The sequence below is a fragment of the Ornithorhynchus anatinus genome, chromosome 2 (assembly GCF_004115215.2).
Source record: "Ornithorhynchus anatinus isolate Pmale09 chromosome 2, mOrnAna1.pri.v4, whole genome shotgun sequence".
Classification (NCBI taxonomy): domain Eukaryota; kingdom Metazoa; phylum Chordata; class Mammalia; order Monotremata; family Ornithorhynchidae; genus Ornithorhynchus; species Ornithorhynchus anatinus.
The window spans coordinates 138,028,880-138,043,033 of NC_041729.1; the positions used below are offsets into that span (position 1 = coordinate 138,028,880).

At 65.5% G+C, this 14,154-nt stretch overlaps 1 protein-coding gene across 1 annotated transcript; it reads left to right on the plus strand.

Moving 5' to 3' along the window:
• The first annotated feature begins 4,513 nt into the window (after positions 1-4,513).
• LOC114818238 (F-box/WD repeat-containing protein 7-like) lies at positions 4,514-14,075 on the plus strand. Its single transcript, XM_039914624.1, has 14 exons — positions 4,514-4,891; positions 4,996-5,118; positions 8,034-8,198; positions 8,266-8,409; positions 10,791-10,873; positions 11,038-11,155; positions 11,290-11,424; positions 11,563-11,686; positions 11,953-12,089; positions 12,180-12,293; positions 12,553-12,734; positions 12,990-13,215; positions 13,437-13,647; positions 13,782-14,075. The coding sequence occupies exons 1-14, from the start codon at positions 4,514-4,516 to the stop codon at positions 14,051-14,053; spliced, it is 2,412 nt and encodes an 803-aa protein (XP_039770558.1). The 3' UTR covers positions 14,054-14,075.
• Positions 14,076-14,154: the final 79 nt, after the last annotated feature.

Below are 14,154 nucleotides of genomic sequence, written 5' to 3' on the forward strand. Positions count from 1 at the left end.
TCCGCTTTGTCTTTTCAGTCATTCAGTAGTATTTATTGAGCGCTGACTATGTGCGGAGCACCGTACTAAGCGCTTGGAATGGACAGATCGGCAACAGATAGAGGCGGTCCCTGCCGTTTGACGGGCTTACGGTCTAATCCGGGGAGGCGGGCAGACGAGCGCGATGGCGATAAATAGAGTCGAGGGGAAGAACATCTCATAAAAACAATGGCGAATAGTATTTATTGAGCGCTGACTATGTGCGGGGCACTGTACTAAGCGTTTGAAATGGACAATTCGGCCACAGAGAGAGACCGTCCCGGCCCAATGACGGGCTCGCGGTCTAATCGGGGGAGACAGACGGCAGAGCCGAACGGGACAAAACAAGACAACGTCAACAAGATAAATAGAGTCAAGGAGATCTACGCCTTATTAACAAAAGAAATAGGGTAATAAATAATATATATAGATGAGCACAGTGCTGAGGGGAGGGGCCGGGGAGGACGGAGCCCGGTTCCGGCTGTTCCCCTGCCTCGGGTGCCCTGAGGCCGGCGTGGGTTTTTGTGTCCGCCTCTACCCCGGTGGACTGTTTTCTCCCCTGAACGTGGCATCTTAGAGCCACAGCATGACGCCGGGGAAAGAGCTTGATAAGGGAGGCATGGGGCATGAGTTCTAATTCTGCACCACCACTTCACTCAATTGTATTCATTCAATAGTATTTATTGAGCGCTTACTATGTGCAGAGCACTGTACTAAGCGCTTGGGATGAACAAGTCGGCAACAGATAGAGACGGTCCCTGCCGTTTGACGGGCTTACGGTCTGATCGGGGGAGATGGACAGACAAGAACGATGGCGATAAATAGAGTCGGTGCTTACTGTGCGCAGAGCACTGTATTAAGCGCTTGGGAGCTACCATATAACGCGTTCAAACGTATTAAGTGTTTACCGTGTGCAGAACACTGTACCGAGCGCTTGGAAAGTACAGTTCGGCAACAGGAGAATCCCTGCCCGACAACGGGCTCACAGTCTAGCAGGGGGAGACAGCATTTCCGAAGTCGGGGCGCAGCCGGGTCTCGTTTTTTGCAGGGCAGGTGGGGGGGACTTCCGGGGCTGGCCCCGCCGCTCGACTGCCACGTGACCTTGGGCAGGTCACTTCTCGGTGCCTCGGTTACCTCGCCCGAGAGATGGGGGTTCAGATTGGGAGCCCCGCGTGGGGCGGGCAGCGGGGCCAACCTGCTCAGCTTACGTCTGCGCTTGGAGCGCTGCGGGGCACACAGTAAGTGTTGAGCAAGTGCCGTGGCTATTCTTCATTCAATCGCACTTATTAAGCGCTTACTGTGTGTAGAGCACTGTACTCGGCGCATGGGTAGAGCATGGGCATTACTATTAATGATAATGTTGGTATTTGTTAAGCGCTTACTACGTGCAGAGCACTGTTCTAAGCGCTGGAGTAGATACAGGGTCATCAGGTTGTCCCCCATGGGGCTCACAGTTAATCCTCATTTGACAGATGAGGGAACTGAGGCACAGAGAAGTGAAATGACTTGCCCACAGTCACACAGCCGACGAGTGGCAGAGCCGGAATTCGAACCCATGACCTCCGACTCCCAAGCCCGTGCTCTTTCCACTGAGCCACGCTGCTTCTCTATTATTACTACCCCAGTGCTTAGTACAGTGCCTGGCATATGGGCCTCGGTTACCTCATCTGTAAAATGGGGATGAAGACTGTGAGCCCTAATGACTCTTGATTCTACCCCAGCGCTTAGAACAGTGCTTGGCACGTAGTAAGCGCTTAACAAACACCATCGTCATTACTATTATATAGAACAGTGCTTGGCCCATAATAAGTGCTTAAACACCATCGTCATTATTATATAGAACAGTGCTTGGCACATAGTAAGCGCTTAAACACCATCGTCATTATTATCATATAGAACAGTGCTTGGCACATAGTAAGCACTTAACAAATCCCATCACTATTATTATACAGTAAGTCCTGGGGAGAAGCAGCATGGCCTAGTGACGGCAGCGTGGCTCAGTGGAAAGAGCCCAGGCTTGGGAGTCAGAGGTTGTGGGTTCAAATCCCCGCTCCGCCGCTTGTTAGCTGTGTGACTTTGGGCAAGTCGCTTCGCTTCTCTGGGCCTCAGTTCCCTCATCTGTCAAATGGGGATGAAGTCTGAGCCCCACATGGGACAACCTGATTCCTTTGTATCCTCCCCAGTGCTTAGACCAGTGCTCGGCACCCAGTAAGCGCTTAACACATGCTCAGCGCTTGGAACAGTGCTCGGCACATAGTAGGTGCTTAACAAATGTCCAGTGCTTAGACCAGTGCTCGGCACACAGTAAGCGCTTAACAAATGCTCAGCGCTTGGAACAGTGCTCGGCACATAGTAAGTGCTTAAATGCTCAGCGCTTGGAACAGTGCTTGGCACATAGTAAGCGCTTAACAAATGCTCAGTGCTTGGAGCAGTGCTTGGCACATAGGCGCTTAACAAATGCCCAGCGCTTAGACCAGTGCTTGGCACATTGTAAGCGCTTAACAAATGCCCTGCGCTTAGACCAGTGCTTGGCACATAGTGAGCGCTTAACAAACGCCCAGTGTTTGGAACAGTGCTTGGCACATTGTAAGCGCTTAACAAATGCCCTGCGCTTAGACCAGTGCTTGGCACGTAGTGAGCGCTTAACAAACGCCCAGTGCTTAGAACAGTGCTCGGCACATTGTAAGCGCTTAACCAATGCCCAGCGTTTAGAACAGTGCTTGCTTGGCACATTGTAAGCTCTTAACAAATGCCATCATTATCATGATCAAGTGCACGGGCTCTGGAGTCCGAGGACGTGAGTTCTAATTCGGCCCTGCTCCTTGTCTGCTGTGTGACCTCGGGCAGGTCATTTAATCTCCCCGAGCCTCGGTCTCCCCGCCTGTAAAATGGGGAATAGAAAACCCCAGGTCCCTCCCCGCCCGGGCCGGGGCAGAAATGAGGGCGGGTCTCATTGTCCGCCAGCTCCTGATGGCATAAGGCGATTGCTCCTGCGTGGGGTGGGATGGAAGGAAGGGCTGCGCAGGCGCACTGCGCTCTTTGAAGTTTTCGGCGGTGTCCTGGCGGAAGTGGCGGGGGCGGGAGGAAGTGCGCCTGCGCGGGGGGAAAGGAAAGGAAGGTGTGCGCAGGCGCACTCGTGTCTTTGACGTGTTCGGTGGTGCCCTGGCGGAAGTGCCCGGGGAGGGAGTGCGCCTGCGCGGTGATGGCCTGGAGGTTTTTTTTTTTGGGGGGGGGAAGAGAAAAAAAGGAAGGTGTGCGCAGGCGCACTTGGGTCCTTGACATTTTCGGCGGTGCCCTGGCAGAAACGCGGCTTTTCCCGGGGTGGGGAAGGTCTGCGCAGGCGCAGTGGGTCTTTGAAGCTTTGGGCGGGATCCTGGCGGAAGTGCCCGGGGAGGGAGTGTGCCTATGTGGTGATGGTCAGGGGGCGGCGCGGAGGGAGTAGGGGGAGAGAAAGAAAAAAAAAAAGGGTTGCGCAGGCGCACTTGGGTCTTGGACGTTTTCGGTGGTGCCCTGGCGGTGTTCGGGAAGGGAGTGCGCATGCGTAACGACGGGCAGGGGGCAGGGGGAAGAAAAAAAGGGAGTGCGCAGGCGCACTTGGGTCTTTGACGTTCTCGGTGGGGCCCTGGCGGAGGTGCCCGGGGAGGGAGTGCGCCTGCGCAATGAGGGATAGGGAGCAGGGCGAAGAAAAAAGAGTGCGCAGGCGCACTTGGGTCTTTGACGTTCTCGGTGGGGCTCTGGCGGAGGTGCCCGGGGAGGGAGTGCGCCTGCGCAATGAGGGATAGGGAGCAGGGGGAAGAAAAAAGAGTGCGCAGGCGCACTTGGGTCTTTGTCGTTCTCGGTGGGGCTCTGGCGGAGGTGCCCGGGGAGGGAGTGCGCCTGCGCAATGAGGGATAGGGAGCAGGGGAAGAAAAAAGAGTGCGCAGGCGCACTTGGGTCTTTGTCGTTCTCGGTGGGGCTCTGGCGGAGGTGCCCGGGGAGGGAGTGCGCCTGCGCAATGAGGGATAGGGAGCAGGGGGAAGAAAAAAGAGTGCGCAGGCGCACTTGGGTCTTTGACGTTCTCGGTGGGGCCCCGGCGGAGGTGCCCGGGGAGGGAGTGCGCCTGCGCAATGAGGGATAGGGAGCAGGGGGAAGAAAAAAGAGTGCGCAGGCGCACTTGGGTCTTTGACGTTCTCGGTGGGGCTCTGGCGGAGGTGCCCGGGGAGGGAGTGCGCCTGCGCAATGAGGGATAGGGAGCAGGGGGAAGAAAAAAGAGTGCGCAGGCGCACTTGGGTCTTTGTCGTTCTCGGTGGGGCTCTGGCGGAGGTGCCCGGGGAGGGAGTGAGCCTGCGCAATGAGGGATAGGGAGCAGGGGGAAGAAAAAAGAGTGCGCAGGCGCACTTGGGTCTTTGACGTTCTCGGTGGGGCTCTGGCGGAGGTGCCCGGGGAGGGAATGCGCCTGCGCGGTGACGGTCCGGAGACGGGGGGGGGAAAAAAAGGAGGTTCTGCGCAGGCGCACATGGGTCTTTGCCGTTTTGGACGGTGCCCTGGCGGAAGTGCCGGGGAGGCAGCGCGCCTGCGCGGTGACGGGCCGGGGCCCGGCGGAGCGGCGGCATTTCCGGGGGCGGGGCGGGCGCGCGCAGGCGCGGCGGCGTCTCCGAGGGTCGGGGCGGGGGCCTGGCGGAAGCGGCCGGGCGGGGCGGGGCGGGAGCTGCGCCTGCGCGGAGCGGCTCCGGGGCCCGGCGGAGCGGCGGCGGCGGCGGCGGCGGCGGGGGCCGCCATGGCGGAGCCCGGCGGGGGGAAGGTGGACGTCAACCGGGCCGGAGTCCCGGAGCTGGAGGCGGCGCTGCGCGGCGTGGGCCGCAGGAGAGCCCGGGCCATCGTGCGGAAGCGAGAGGTGTGGCGGGGGCCGGGGAGGGGGGGGGGAGGGGAGGGGAGGGGGGACCCCCCCCGTGACCCCCCCGTGACCCCCCGTGACCTCCCCGCCCCCCCGCCCCGCAGGAGCTGCGGGGCTTCGGCTCCCTCGACGACCTGCTGCGCGTCAAGGGCGTCACCGCCCGCATCCTGGACCTCAACCGGCCGCGCCTGCTGTGCGGGGACCCCGCGCCCCGACCCCCGCCCCAGGTCAGCGCGGGGCCGCCCGGGGGGGGGCGGGGGGGGGGGAGGGGCCGCCCGGGGGGGACCCCCGTCCTGGGCCTCCCCCTGCCCCTTTGCCAGCGCTCGCTATGCGCGCGGCGCCGGACTGAGCGCTCATTATCTGCGGAACGCTGGACTGAGCGCTTATTAGGCGCACAGCACTGCACTAAGCGCTTACCCCGTGCAGAGCACTGGGCTCAGCGCTTACCAGGTGCACGGCCCTGGACTCTGCGCTTACTAGGTGCACAGCGCTGGAGTCAGCACTTACTAGGTGCACAGCACTGGACTAAGCGCTTATTATGTGCACAGCACTGAACTCAGCACTTACTAGGTGCGCAGCACTGGACTAAGCGCTTACTAGGTGCACAGCACTGGACTCAGCGCCTACTAGGTGCACAGCACTGGAGTCAGCACTTACTAGATGCACAGCACTGGACTAAGCGCTTATTATGTGCACAGCACTGAACTCAGCACTTACTAGGTGCACAGCACTGGACTCAGCACTCACTAGGTGCAGAGCACTGGACTCAGCGCTCACTAGGTGCAGAGCACTGGACTCAGCGCTCACTGTGTGCACCGCACCAAGCTAACCACTTGTGTGCACAGCACTGGACTAAGCACTTACTAGGTGCACAGCACTGGACTAAGCACTTATTATGTGCACAGCACTGGACTCAGCGCTCACTAGGTGTACAGCACTGGACTCAGCGCTCACTAGGTGCAGAGCACTGGACTCAGCGCTCACTGTGCGCACTGCACTGAGCTAACCACTTACCGCGTGCCCAGCACTGGACTCAGGGCTCCCTATGTGAACTGCACAGCGCCAAACTGAGCACTTAATACGGGCAGAGCGCTGGACTGAGCGCTCACCATGTACACGGCCCTGAGCTAGCCACTCATGTGCACAGCACTGGACTAAGCACTTAATAGGCGCACAGCACCGGACTAAGCGCTCACCACGTACACTGCACCGAGCTAGCCGCTTAGCATGTGCACGGCACCGGACCGAGCACTTAATAGGTGCACCGCACTGGACTAAGCGCCACACGACCCTGCCCCTCGGGAAGAGGGAGCCCCATCTTCCTCCTGTCGGTCCTTCGTTCATTCACTCCTCTCTGCGGAGCACTCGCTATCTGCAGAGCACTGAGCTAAGCGCTCACTGTGTGCGCAGTACTGGACTGAGCGCTCACTACGTGCAGAGCACTGGGCCGAGCGCAACACGGTCCTGCCCCTTCGGAAGAGGGAGCCTCAACTTCCTCCCGTCGGTCCTTCGCCCGTTCAGTCGTATTTGTGGAGCGCTCACTATGCGCAGAGCCCTGGGCTGAGCGCTTGGAGTGGTCAGTGGGAGGGGTCGGCACCACTGGGCCCCCTTCCTCCTCATAATAATAACGTCGGTATTTATTAAGCGCTCCCTACGTGCAGAGCACCGGACTAAGCGCCGAGGTAGATGCAGGGTAATGGGGTTGTCCCCCGTGGGGCTCACGGTCTTCGTCCCCATTTTACAGATGAGGGAACTGAGGCCCAGAGAAGGGGGGCGGCTTGCCCGAAGTCCCGCAGCTGACAGGTGGCGGAGGGGGGATTAGAACCCGTGACCCCTGACTCCTAAGCCCGGGCTCTTGCCACTGAGCCACGCTGCTTCTCTTCCTCGGCTCCCCCTCCGTCACCCTAAGAATAATAATACTTTGTTAAGTGCTTACTATGTGCCAAACGCTGTCCTAAGCGCTGACTCCCTCCCTCCGCTCTCCCCCGCCCCGCAGCACTTGTGAGCCCATCTATAATTCTCTTTATCTTGAGGCCCTTGTAACGATACCAACGTTATTATTACAACGTTGGTATCTGTTAAGCGCCTGCTGGGTGCCGAGCACCGTTCTAAGCGCTGGGGGGGATACGGGGGTCATCAGGTGGTCCCACGGGAGGCTCACAGTCTTCATCCCCATTTTACAGATGGGGTGACTGAGGCACAGAGAAGTGACCTGCCCACAGTCAACCAGCTGACTAGTGGCAGAACCGGGATTCGAACCCATGACCTCTGACTCCCCAGCCCGGGCTCTCTCCACCGAGCCACGCCGCTTCTCATTTTGGAGATGAGGGAGCCGAGGCCCAGCGAGGTGACTTGCCCGAAGTCACGCAGCTGATTTGGGGCAGAGCCGGGATAATAATAATAATAATAATAATGATAATAATAACGTTGGTATTTGTTAAGTGCTATGTGCAAAGCACCGTTCTGAGCGCTGGGGGGGATACAGGGGGATCAGGTTGTCCCACGTGGGGCTCGCAGAATTGGTCCCCATTTTCCAGATGAGGAAACGGAGGCCCAGAGAAGCGAAGTGACCTGCCCCGAGATCAGAACCCAGGCCCTCGGGCTCCCCAGCCCGGGCTCTTGCCGCTGAGCCACGCTGCTCCTCTGTTGCCCAGTCGTCCATTCCTAGCGTTTCGTAGTCATTCATTCATACTGGCATTTATTGAGCGCTTACTAGGTGCGGAGCACCGTACTAAGCGCCTGGAACGAGCCAGTCGGCAACAGATAGAGACGGTCCCTGCCGTCTGCCGGGCTCGCGGTCTGATCGGGGGAGGCGGACGGACGAGAGCCAGGGCGATAAACGGAGTCGAGGGGGAAGAAGGTCTCGTGAGAACGATGGCGACTAAATAGAATCGAGGCGATGTACGTCCCGTGCGGTGCCGCGCTCTGCGCCTAGCGAGGGCTCCGTAAGCGCGAGGGAATGAACGACGGAGTGAACGGACGAACGGGTCCCCTCCCGCGGGTGTGCGGCGTGCGGGGGACCCCTTCTCCTTCACGGCCCCCAGCCCGGGGCGGACGGGGGAAGGGCCCAACCCCGGGCCCCCGCCGCTGCCGAGGGCCGCACCCCGGCCGGCCCCCCGGCCCCTCCGTGACCCCCCCGCAGGTCCTGTCTCACCAGGTTCGTGCCGAGGACCGTAGCGGCGACGGAGCGGAGGAGCCGGGGGCCGGAGCGGAGGGGCTGGGCTTCGGGGGGCTCCGGCGACAGCGGCGGCAGGAGGAGCGGCGGCAGGAGGAGGAGGAGGAGGAGGAGGAGGGGGCCGCCGGCCGGGCTGGACCTCGGGGACGGGGCGGGAGAGAGACGGAGGAGGAGGAGGAGGAGGAGGAGGAGGGGGAAGGGGGGCTCCCGCGGCGGCGAGGAGCCCGAGGGGTCGGAGGCCGGCGGGGCCGGCCGGGGCGATGTCTATCTCTACTACTCGGTGGACGAGGGCTGGATGGACTACCTGGACGGCTCCGACACCGGCGGCCTGGTGCCGCCCAAGGTATCTACGGGGGAGTGGCCACAGTCAGGGTGACCGGCGGCGGCCGGGGGGACGGCCGGGAGGTCCCGGACCGGGAGCCCCGGTGCCCCGGGTTGGGCGGGGGGGGGCGGCGGGGAGGGGGGAGAGGGGATCCGCCGGGCGCCTCCCCCCGGCCCGCCGGCTGGCATCTGGGCTCCGGATCCGGGGGAGGACCGAGGAAACCAGCTCTGATTGCCGTGTGTGCTTCCCCCGCCCCGTCCTCCGCTTTCCTCCGCTTGACTTCTCCGTCCCCGCGTCTTCTTTCCCTCCCCCAACCTCCCCGGTCCAGCTGCCGCCCGGGCCTCCCTGAACCTTTCCGCCTCGGCCTGCCCCGGACCCCTTCTCCTTTTCCTCGTCGGTCGATAGTGTTGGGACCTGTTGAGCGCTTACTACGTGCAGAGCGCTGTTCTAAGCACTGGGGGTCATCGGGTCGTCCCGCGTGAGGCTCCCGGTCAATCCCCGCTTTCCAGATGAGGTCACCGAGGCCCAGAGAAGCGAAGCGGCTCGCCCGCGGTCACCCAGCTGACGCGTGGCGGAGGCCGGGAGTCGAACCCATGACCTCCGACTCCGAAGCCCGGGCTCTTGCCACTGAGCCGCGCCGCTTCCCACAGTCGTCCGGTCGTATTTCCCGAGCGCTTGCGACGGGCAGGGCACCGGACCGGGCGCTTGGAATGGGCAGTCCGGCACCGGATAGAGGCCGTCCCTGCCCGACGACGGGCTCGCGGTCTAAACGGGGGAGACGGCGGAGCCAAACGGAACAGAAAAACAAGACGATAAACCCTCGGGGCCGGGCGTGGTTATGACCAGGGAGCTCTCGGTGAAGGTGCCCTTCTTCCACCGCTCGCCCCCCTCCCCGACCCCTTTAGGGTCCGGGCTCGGTCTCGTCCCCGGGTGGGCCCCAGGCCGGCTGGGTGCCAGGCGCCCGGGGTCCCGTGGTGACGCTCTGTCTCGGAAGAGAAGCGAGAGCTGCCCGGATCAGGGACCTGGATCTTAATAATGGTGGTATTTAAGCTCTTACTATGTGCCAAGCACCGTTCTAAGCGCTGGGGGGATACAAGGTGATCAGGTGGTCCCTCGCGGGGCTCACATTTTCCAGGTGAGGGAGCCGAGGCCCAGGGAAGTGAAGTGACTTGCCCAAAGTCACACAGCCGGCGAGCGGCGGAGCAGGGATTAGAACCCACGACCTCCGACTCCCCAGCCCGGGCTCTTGCCCCTGAGCCACGCGCTCATAATGGCCGGGGATGGTGAGAGGGGAGGCGGGTCGCCCCCGAAGGTCCCCCAGGAGCGGGCCGGGGAAAACGGATCGGGGGGGCGCCCTGGGGAGTGTGAAGGGGTGATGAGGTGGGTCGAGAAAAGTTTCGAAGGAAGTCGGGCAGGCCAAAGATATCCGTAAATTCGAGAGGAGTCACATTCGCGGCCGTGGGGCGCCCGACGGGGGTCGGGGGCGTCGGGTGGCCCACCCCCAAACAGGAGGATGGCTCTCGGCATCGCAGCTCCCCCCGCCCCCCGTGTCCGGGCGCCGCTGTCGGACGGTCGGGGGGCCTCGGGTCCGACCCGGGAATGACGTAGCGGCGGGCTCTGTCTTTCGAAAGGTGGGGGTACGGCGGCGGGGTCGGGTCCGGTCCCTAAAACGGGAGGAGAGGTAGGATGGGAAGGGTTAGAAGAGCACGGCGTGGAGGGAGTCGGGAGAGCGGCAGCCGCGTGAAGAGGCGAGAGGGTCGGGAGCAGTGTGGGAAGAGCCTGGGCTTCGGAGTCCGAGGGCACGGGTTCGACTCCCGGCTCTGCCGCTCGTCAGCCGTGTGACTGTGGGCGAGTCGCTTCGCTTCTCTGGGCCTCAGCGACCTCATCCGTAAAATGGGGACTAACCGTGAGCCTCACGTCGGACAACCTACTGCCGTTGTTCTCGTCCGTCCGTCTCCCCCGGTTAGACCGTGAGCCCGTCAGAGGGCAGGGCCCGTCTCTGTCCGTTACCCATTTGTACATTCCAAGCGCTCGGTCCGGGGCTCCGCACGGAGTAAGCGCTCCATAAATACTATCGAGCGAGTGAATGAATGGCGCAGGGAGATAAAAGAGGGAGGGCACCCGAGGGTGCTTGGCGAAGTTGGGCTCTCCGGTGGAATCCCGTACAGCCTCCTACCTCCGTCTCTCTCCCGTGCTCTCTCTCTCCGCGCTTTCCGACTCTGACTCTCTCCCGCTCTCCCCGTCGTCTGCCTCCGGGCCGTCGGGACCGGCGTGGCTCCCGGCCCCCGAGCGGGATGGGGCTCGGGGTCCCGGGGGTGGGGGTCGGCCCGGGGGAAGGAGCCGTCCCCCGAGGGTGGCCTCGGGCGGGCCTCGGGCTGAGGCCCTGCCCTCCATCGCCGCAGATGAAACGGAAGCTGGAGTCGGGGCCGGCCGGGCGGGCGCCGTCGCCGGGGAAGAAGCTGTGCAAGGGCCCCGCCTACCGCAGGTGAGACGGCTCCCTCCCGTCTGTGCCCTCCCCCGTGGGTCAACCCCCCCCCCCCGCCTACCCCAGAGGGAGCCCCCTTGTCGCTCCCCGCACATCCCCGGCCGCCCAGTCCCGCCCCCCCCGCCCGCCCCGGGGCTCCCTCCAGGCCACCGTTAACCACGCAGGTCCCCGGGCCCCCCGACGTTCGGAGAGCTGCGCGGCGGCCCGCACGGCCCGGCCCGCCGGCGCCTCCCGCCCCGGGCTCCTCCGCCCCAGCTGCAGGAGTGGCTGCACACCTTCCAGGTGAGGGAGGGGGCCCCGGGGGCGGGAGGCGGATCTGGGCCGGCGGGGTGGGGGGGGACACCCCGGGGACGGGGGGCGGGGGGGGAACGGGGCCGCGGGAGCGTCGCGGCAGCCGGCCCCGCCCTCCGTGCCAGGCCTGGAGCGGCCCGCAGCAGCTGGTGGCCCTGGACGAGCTCCTGGACAGGTGCGAGCCGGCCCAGGTGCGGCACGTCATGCAGCTGATCCAGCCCCAGTTCCAGCGCGACTTCATCTCCCTGCTGCCCAAGGAGGTGAGAGGCGATGGCGTCGGCCCCCCTGCGGGGCCACGGGACGAGCACCGGGGCGGGGACCGTCTGGGGCCGGGCCGGGGGTGGGAGCGGGGCGGCCGCCGACCCCCCCCTCCCCCGTCTCCCCTCGCCGCCCCGCAGCTGGCCCTGCACGTCCTGTCGTTCCTGGAGCCCCGGGACCTCCTGCGGGCCGCCCAGACCTGCCGCTGCTGGCGCGTCCTGGCCGAGGACAACCTGCTGTGGCGCGAGAAATGCCGGGATGAGGGTAACCGGAGCCTGGGACCACCGCCGTCCCCGGGCCCCCCTCCCCCGCCCCTCCGCTCCCACAACCTTCCCGGGCTGGCCCGGAGTCCGGCGCTACCCCCCTCCCCGTCCCGTGCCCCCGTCCCCCCGGCGGCCCTCGAGGAGCCGCCGCTCCGGGGCCGGGGTCTCCCCCCACCTCACCCCCTCCCCCCCCGGCCCCCAGCGTCGTGTCTCACCGCCCCTCCTCTCCCCTCCCCCCCCGCCCCGGCCCCGGCCGCCGCCCGACAGGGATCGAGGAGCCGCGCTCGGTGCGGCGCGGACGCCTGCTCAGCCCCGGCTTCATGTACAGCCCCTGGAAGCTGGCCTTCCGCCGGCAGCACCAGATCGACAGCAACTGGCGAAGCGGGGACATCCCCCCGCCCAAGGTGGGCCGGCCGCCCCCGTCCCCGAGGGCCCCGCCCCTCGCCCGGCCCCCCCCGGACGGGGCTCCGGTGACCACCCCCCTGCCCTCCCAGGTGCTCAAAGGCCACGACGACCACGTCATCACCTGCCTGCAGTTCTGCGGGAACCGCATCGTCAGCGGCTCCGACGACAACACGCTCAAGGTGTGGTCGGCGGTGACCGGCGAGGTGAGGGGATCCCGCCGCCCCCCCGGGCCCGGGAACTCCCTAACCCGGCGGGCCCGCGGCCCAACCCGAAGCTGCTCGGGGATGGGCGAGGTCGGGCCCCCGCCCCGAGGACTCGCCTCTTCCTCCTCCTCCTCCTCCCCCCCCTCACGTTTCTGCCCCCGCGCCCCGGGTCGCGCCGCCCCGGTGAGGCCGCGGAGGTCGGCGGGGGCGGCCGGAGCCCCGGCCGCTGAGCTCCCCCTCTCTTTCCCTCCCCCCACAGTGTGTGCAGACCCTGGTGGGGCACACGGGGGGCGTTTGGTCCTCCCAGATGCGGGAGAAGTTGGTGATCAGCGGGTCCACCGACCGGACGCTGCGCGTGTGGGACGCCGACAGCGGGGCCTGCGTGCACACGCTGCACGGCCACACCAGCACCGTGCGCTGCCTCCACTTGCACGGGGACCGGTACGCGCGGGGCTCGGGGAACCCGGGGTCGGAGGGCGTCGGGGGAGGCCGGGGAGGGGGTCCTTCCTCGGGGGAAGCCCCCGTGCGCCCAAGCCCCCGGGCCCGGCTCGCACGTCGGGAGCTCGCGGGAGGCAAGTCCCGGGGCCCCCCCTCGGCGGGTCACTGAGGCCGAGGCCGGCCGGGCCGCCGGCGGGGGGGGCCTCCCCGCCGCGATGCACCGCCACGCGCCCGTCCCCGCCGTCCCCGTCCCCGCAGGGTGGTGAGCGGTTCCCGGGACGCCACGCTGCGGCTGTGGGACGTGCGGACCGGGCGCTGCCTGCACGTGCTGAGCGGCCACGTGGCGGCCGTGCGCTGCGTCCAGTACGACGGGCGCAAGGTGGTCAGCGGCGCCTACGACTACACCGTCCGCGTGTGGGACCCCGAGAGCGAGAGCTGCCTGCACACCCTTCAGGGCCACACCAACCGCGTCTACTCCCTGCAGGTAGCCCCGTCCGCCCCGCGACACCCCCCTCCCCGCCTCCCCGTTCTACAGGCCGAGTCTTTCGGCTCTAGGTGACCCCCCCCCCGGCCCCCCAGCCCCACTCTCTGACCGCAGCCTTCGGAGGCGGCACCGGGCGGGGAGGCAGGAGGACGGGGCCCCGCGCGCGCGACGGGGGGTCGGGGCGGGGCGACCGACAGTCCGGCCGGGCCCGCCCCCCGCAGTTCGACGGCGTGCACATCGTCAGCGGCTCCCTGGACACGTCGATCCGGGTGTGGGACGTGGAGAGCGGCAGCTGCCTGCACACGCTCACCGGCCACCAGTCCCTGACCAGCGGCATGGAGCTGCGGGAGGCCACGCTCGTGTCGGGGAACGCCGACTCCACGGTCAAGATCTGGGACATCCGCACCGGCCAGTGTCTGCAGACCCTGCAGGGTGAGTGCCCGCCTCCCCCCCGCCCCCGGCCCCCCTCTCGGCGGCCCCCAAGCCTCCCCCGGGGCCGCGCCGTCGGAGACGTCCCCTCCCTCCCCCGGCTGACCCGGCGCGGGGATCTCTCCCCCTCCCCTCAGGGCCCCACAAACACCAGAGCGCCGTGACGTGTCTGCAGTTCAGCGCCAAGCTGGTGGTGACCAGTTCGGACGACGGGACGGTCAAGCTGTGGGACCTGCGCACGGGGGACTTCGTGCGGGACCTGGTGGCCCTGGAGAGCGGGGGCAGCGGGGGGGTGGTGTGGCGCATCCGGGCCTCCAACACCAAACTGGTGTGCGCCGTGGGCAGCCGCAACGGCACCGAGGAGACCAAGCTGCTGGTGCTGGACTTCGACGCCGACGTCGCCAAGTGACCGGCTCCGGCCCCCACCTCGGGGGGGGGGGGGTGGCGGGCGGGGCGGTCGGGGAGGGGGGAGCGGGGCGGAGGAGGAGCCGCTGGGCGGCCGGGCAGGTG

Bases quoted from the DNA above. Each gene is read 5' to 3' on its own strand.
- LOC114818238 (XM_039914624.1), top strand. From the start codon at position 4,514: ATGGGTCTTTGCCGTTTTGGACGGTGCCCTGGCGGAAGTGCCGGGGAG. The intron at 8,410-10,790 runs GTATCTACGGGG...CCATCGCCGCAG, and splicing joins GCGGCCTGGTGCCGCCCAAG to ATGAAACGGAAGCTGGAGTC. The intron at 12,090-12,179 runs GTGGGCCGGCCG...CTGCCCTCCCAG, and splicing joins GGGACATCCCCCCGCCCAAG to GTGCTCAAAGGCCACGACGA.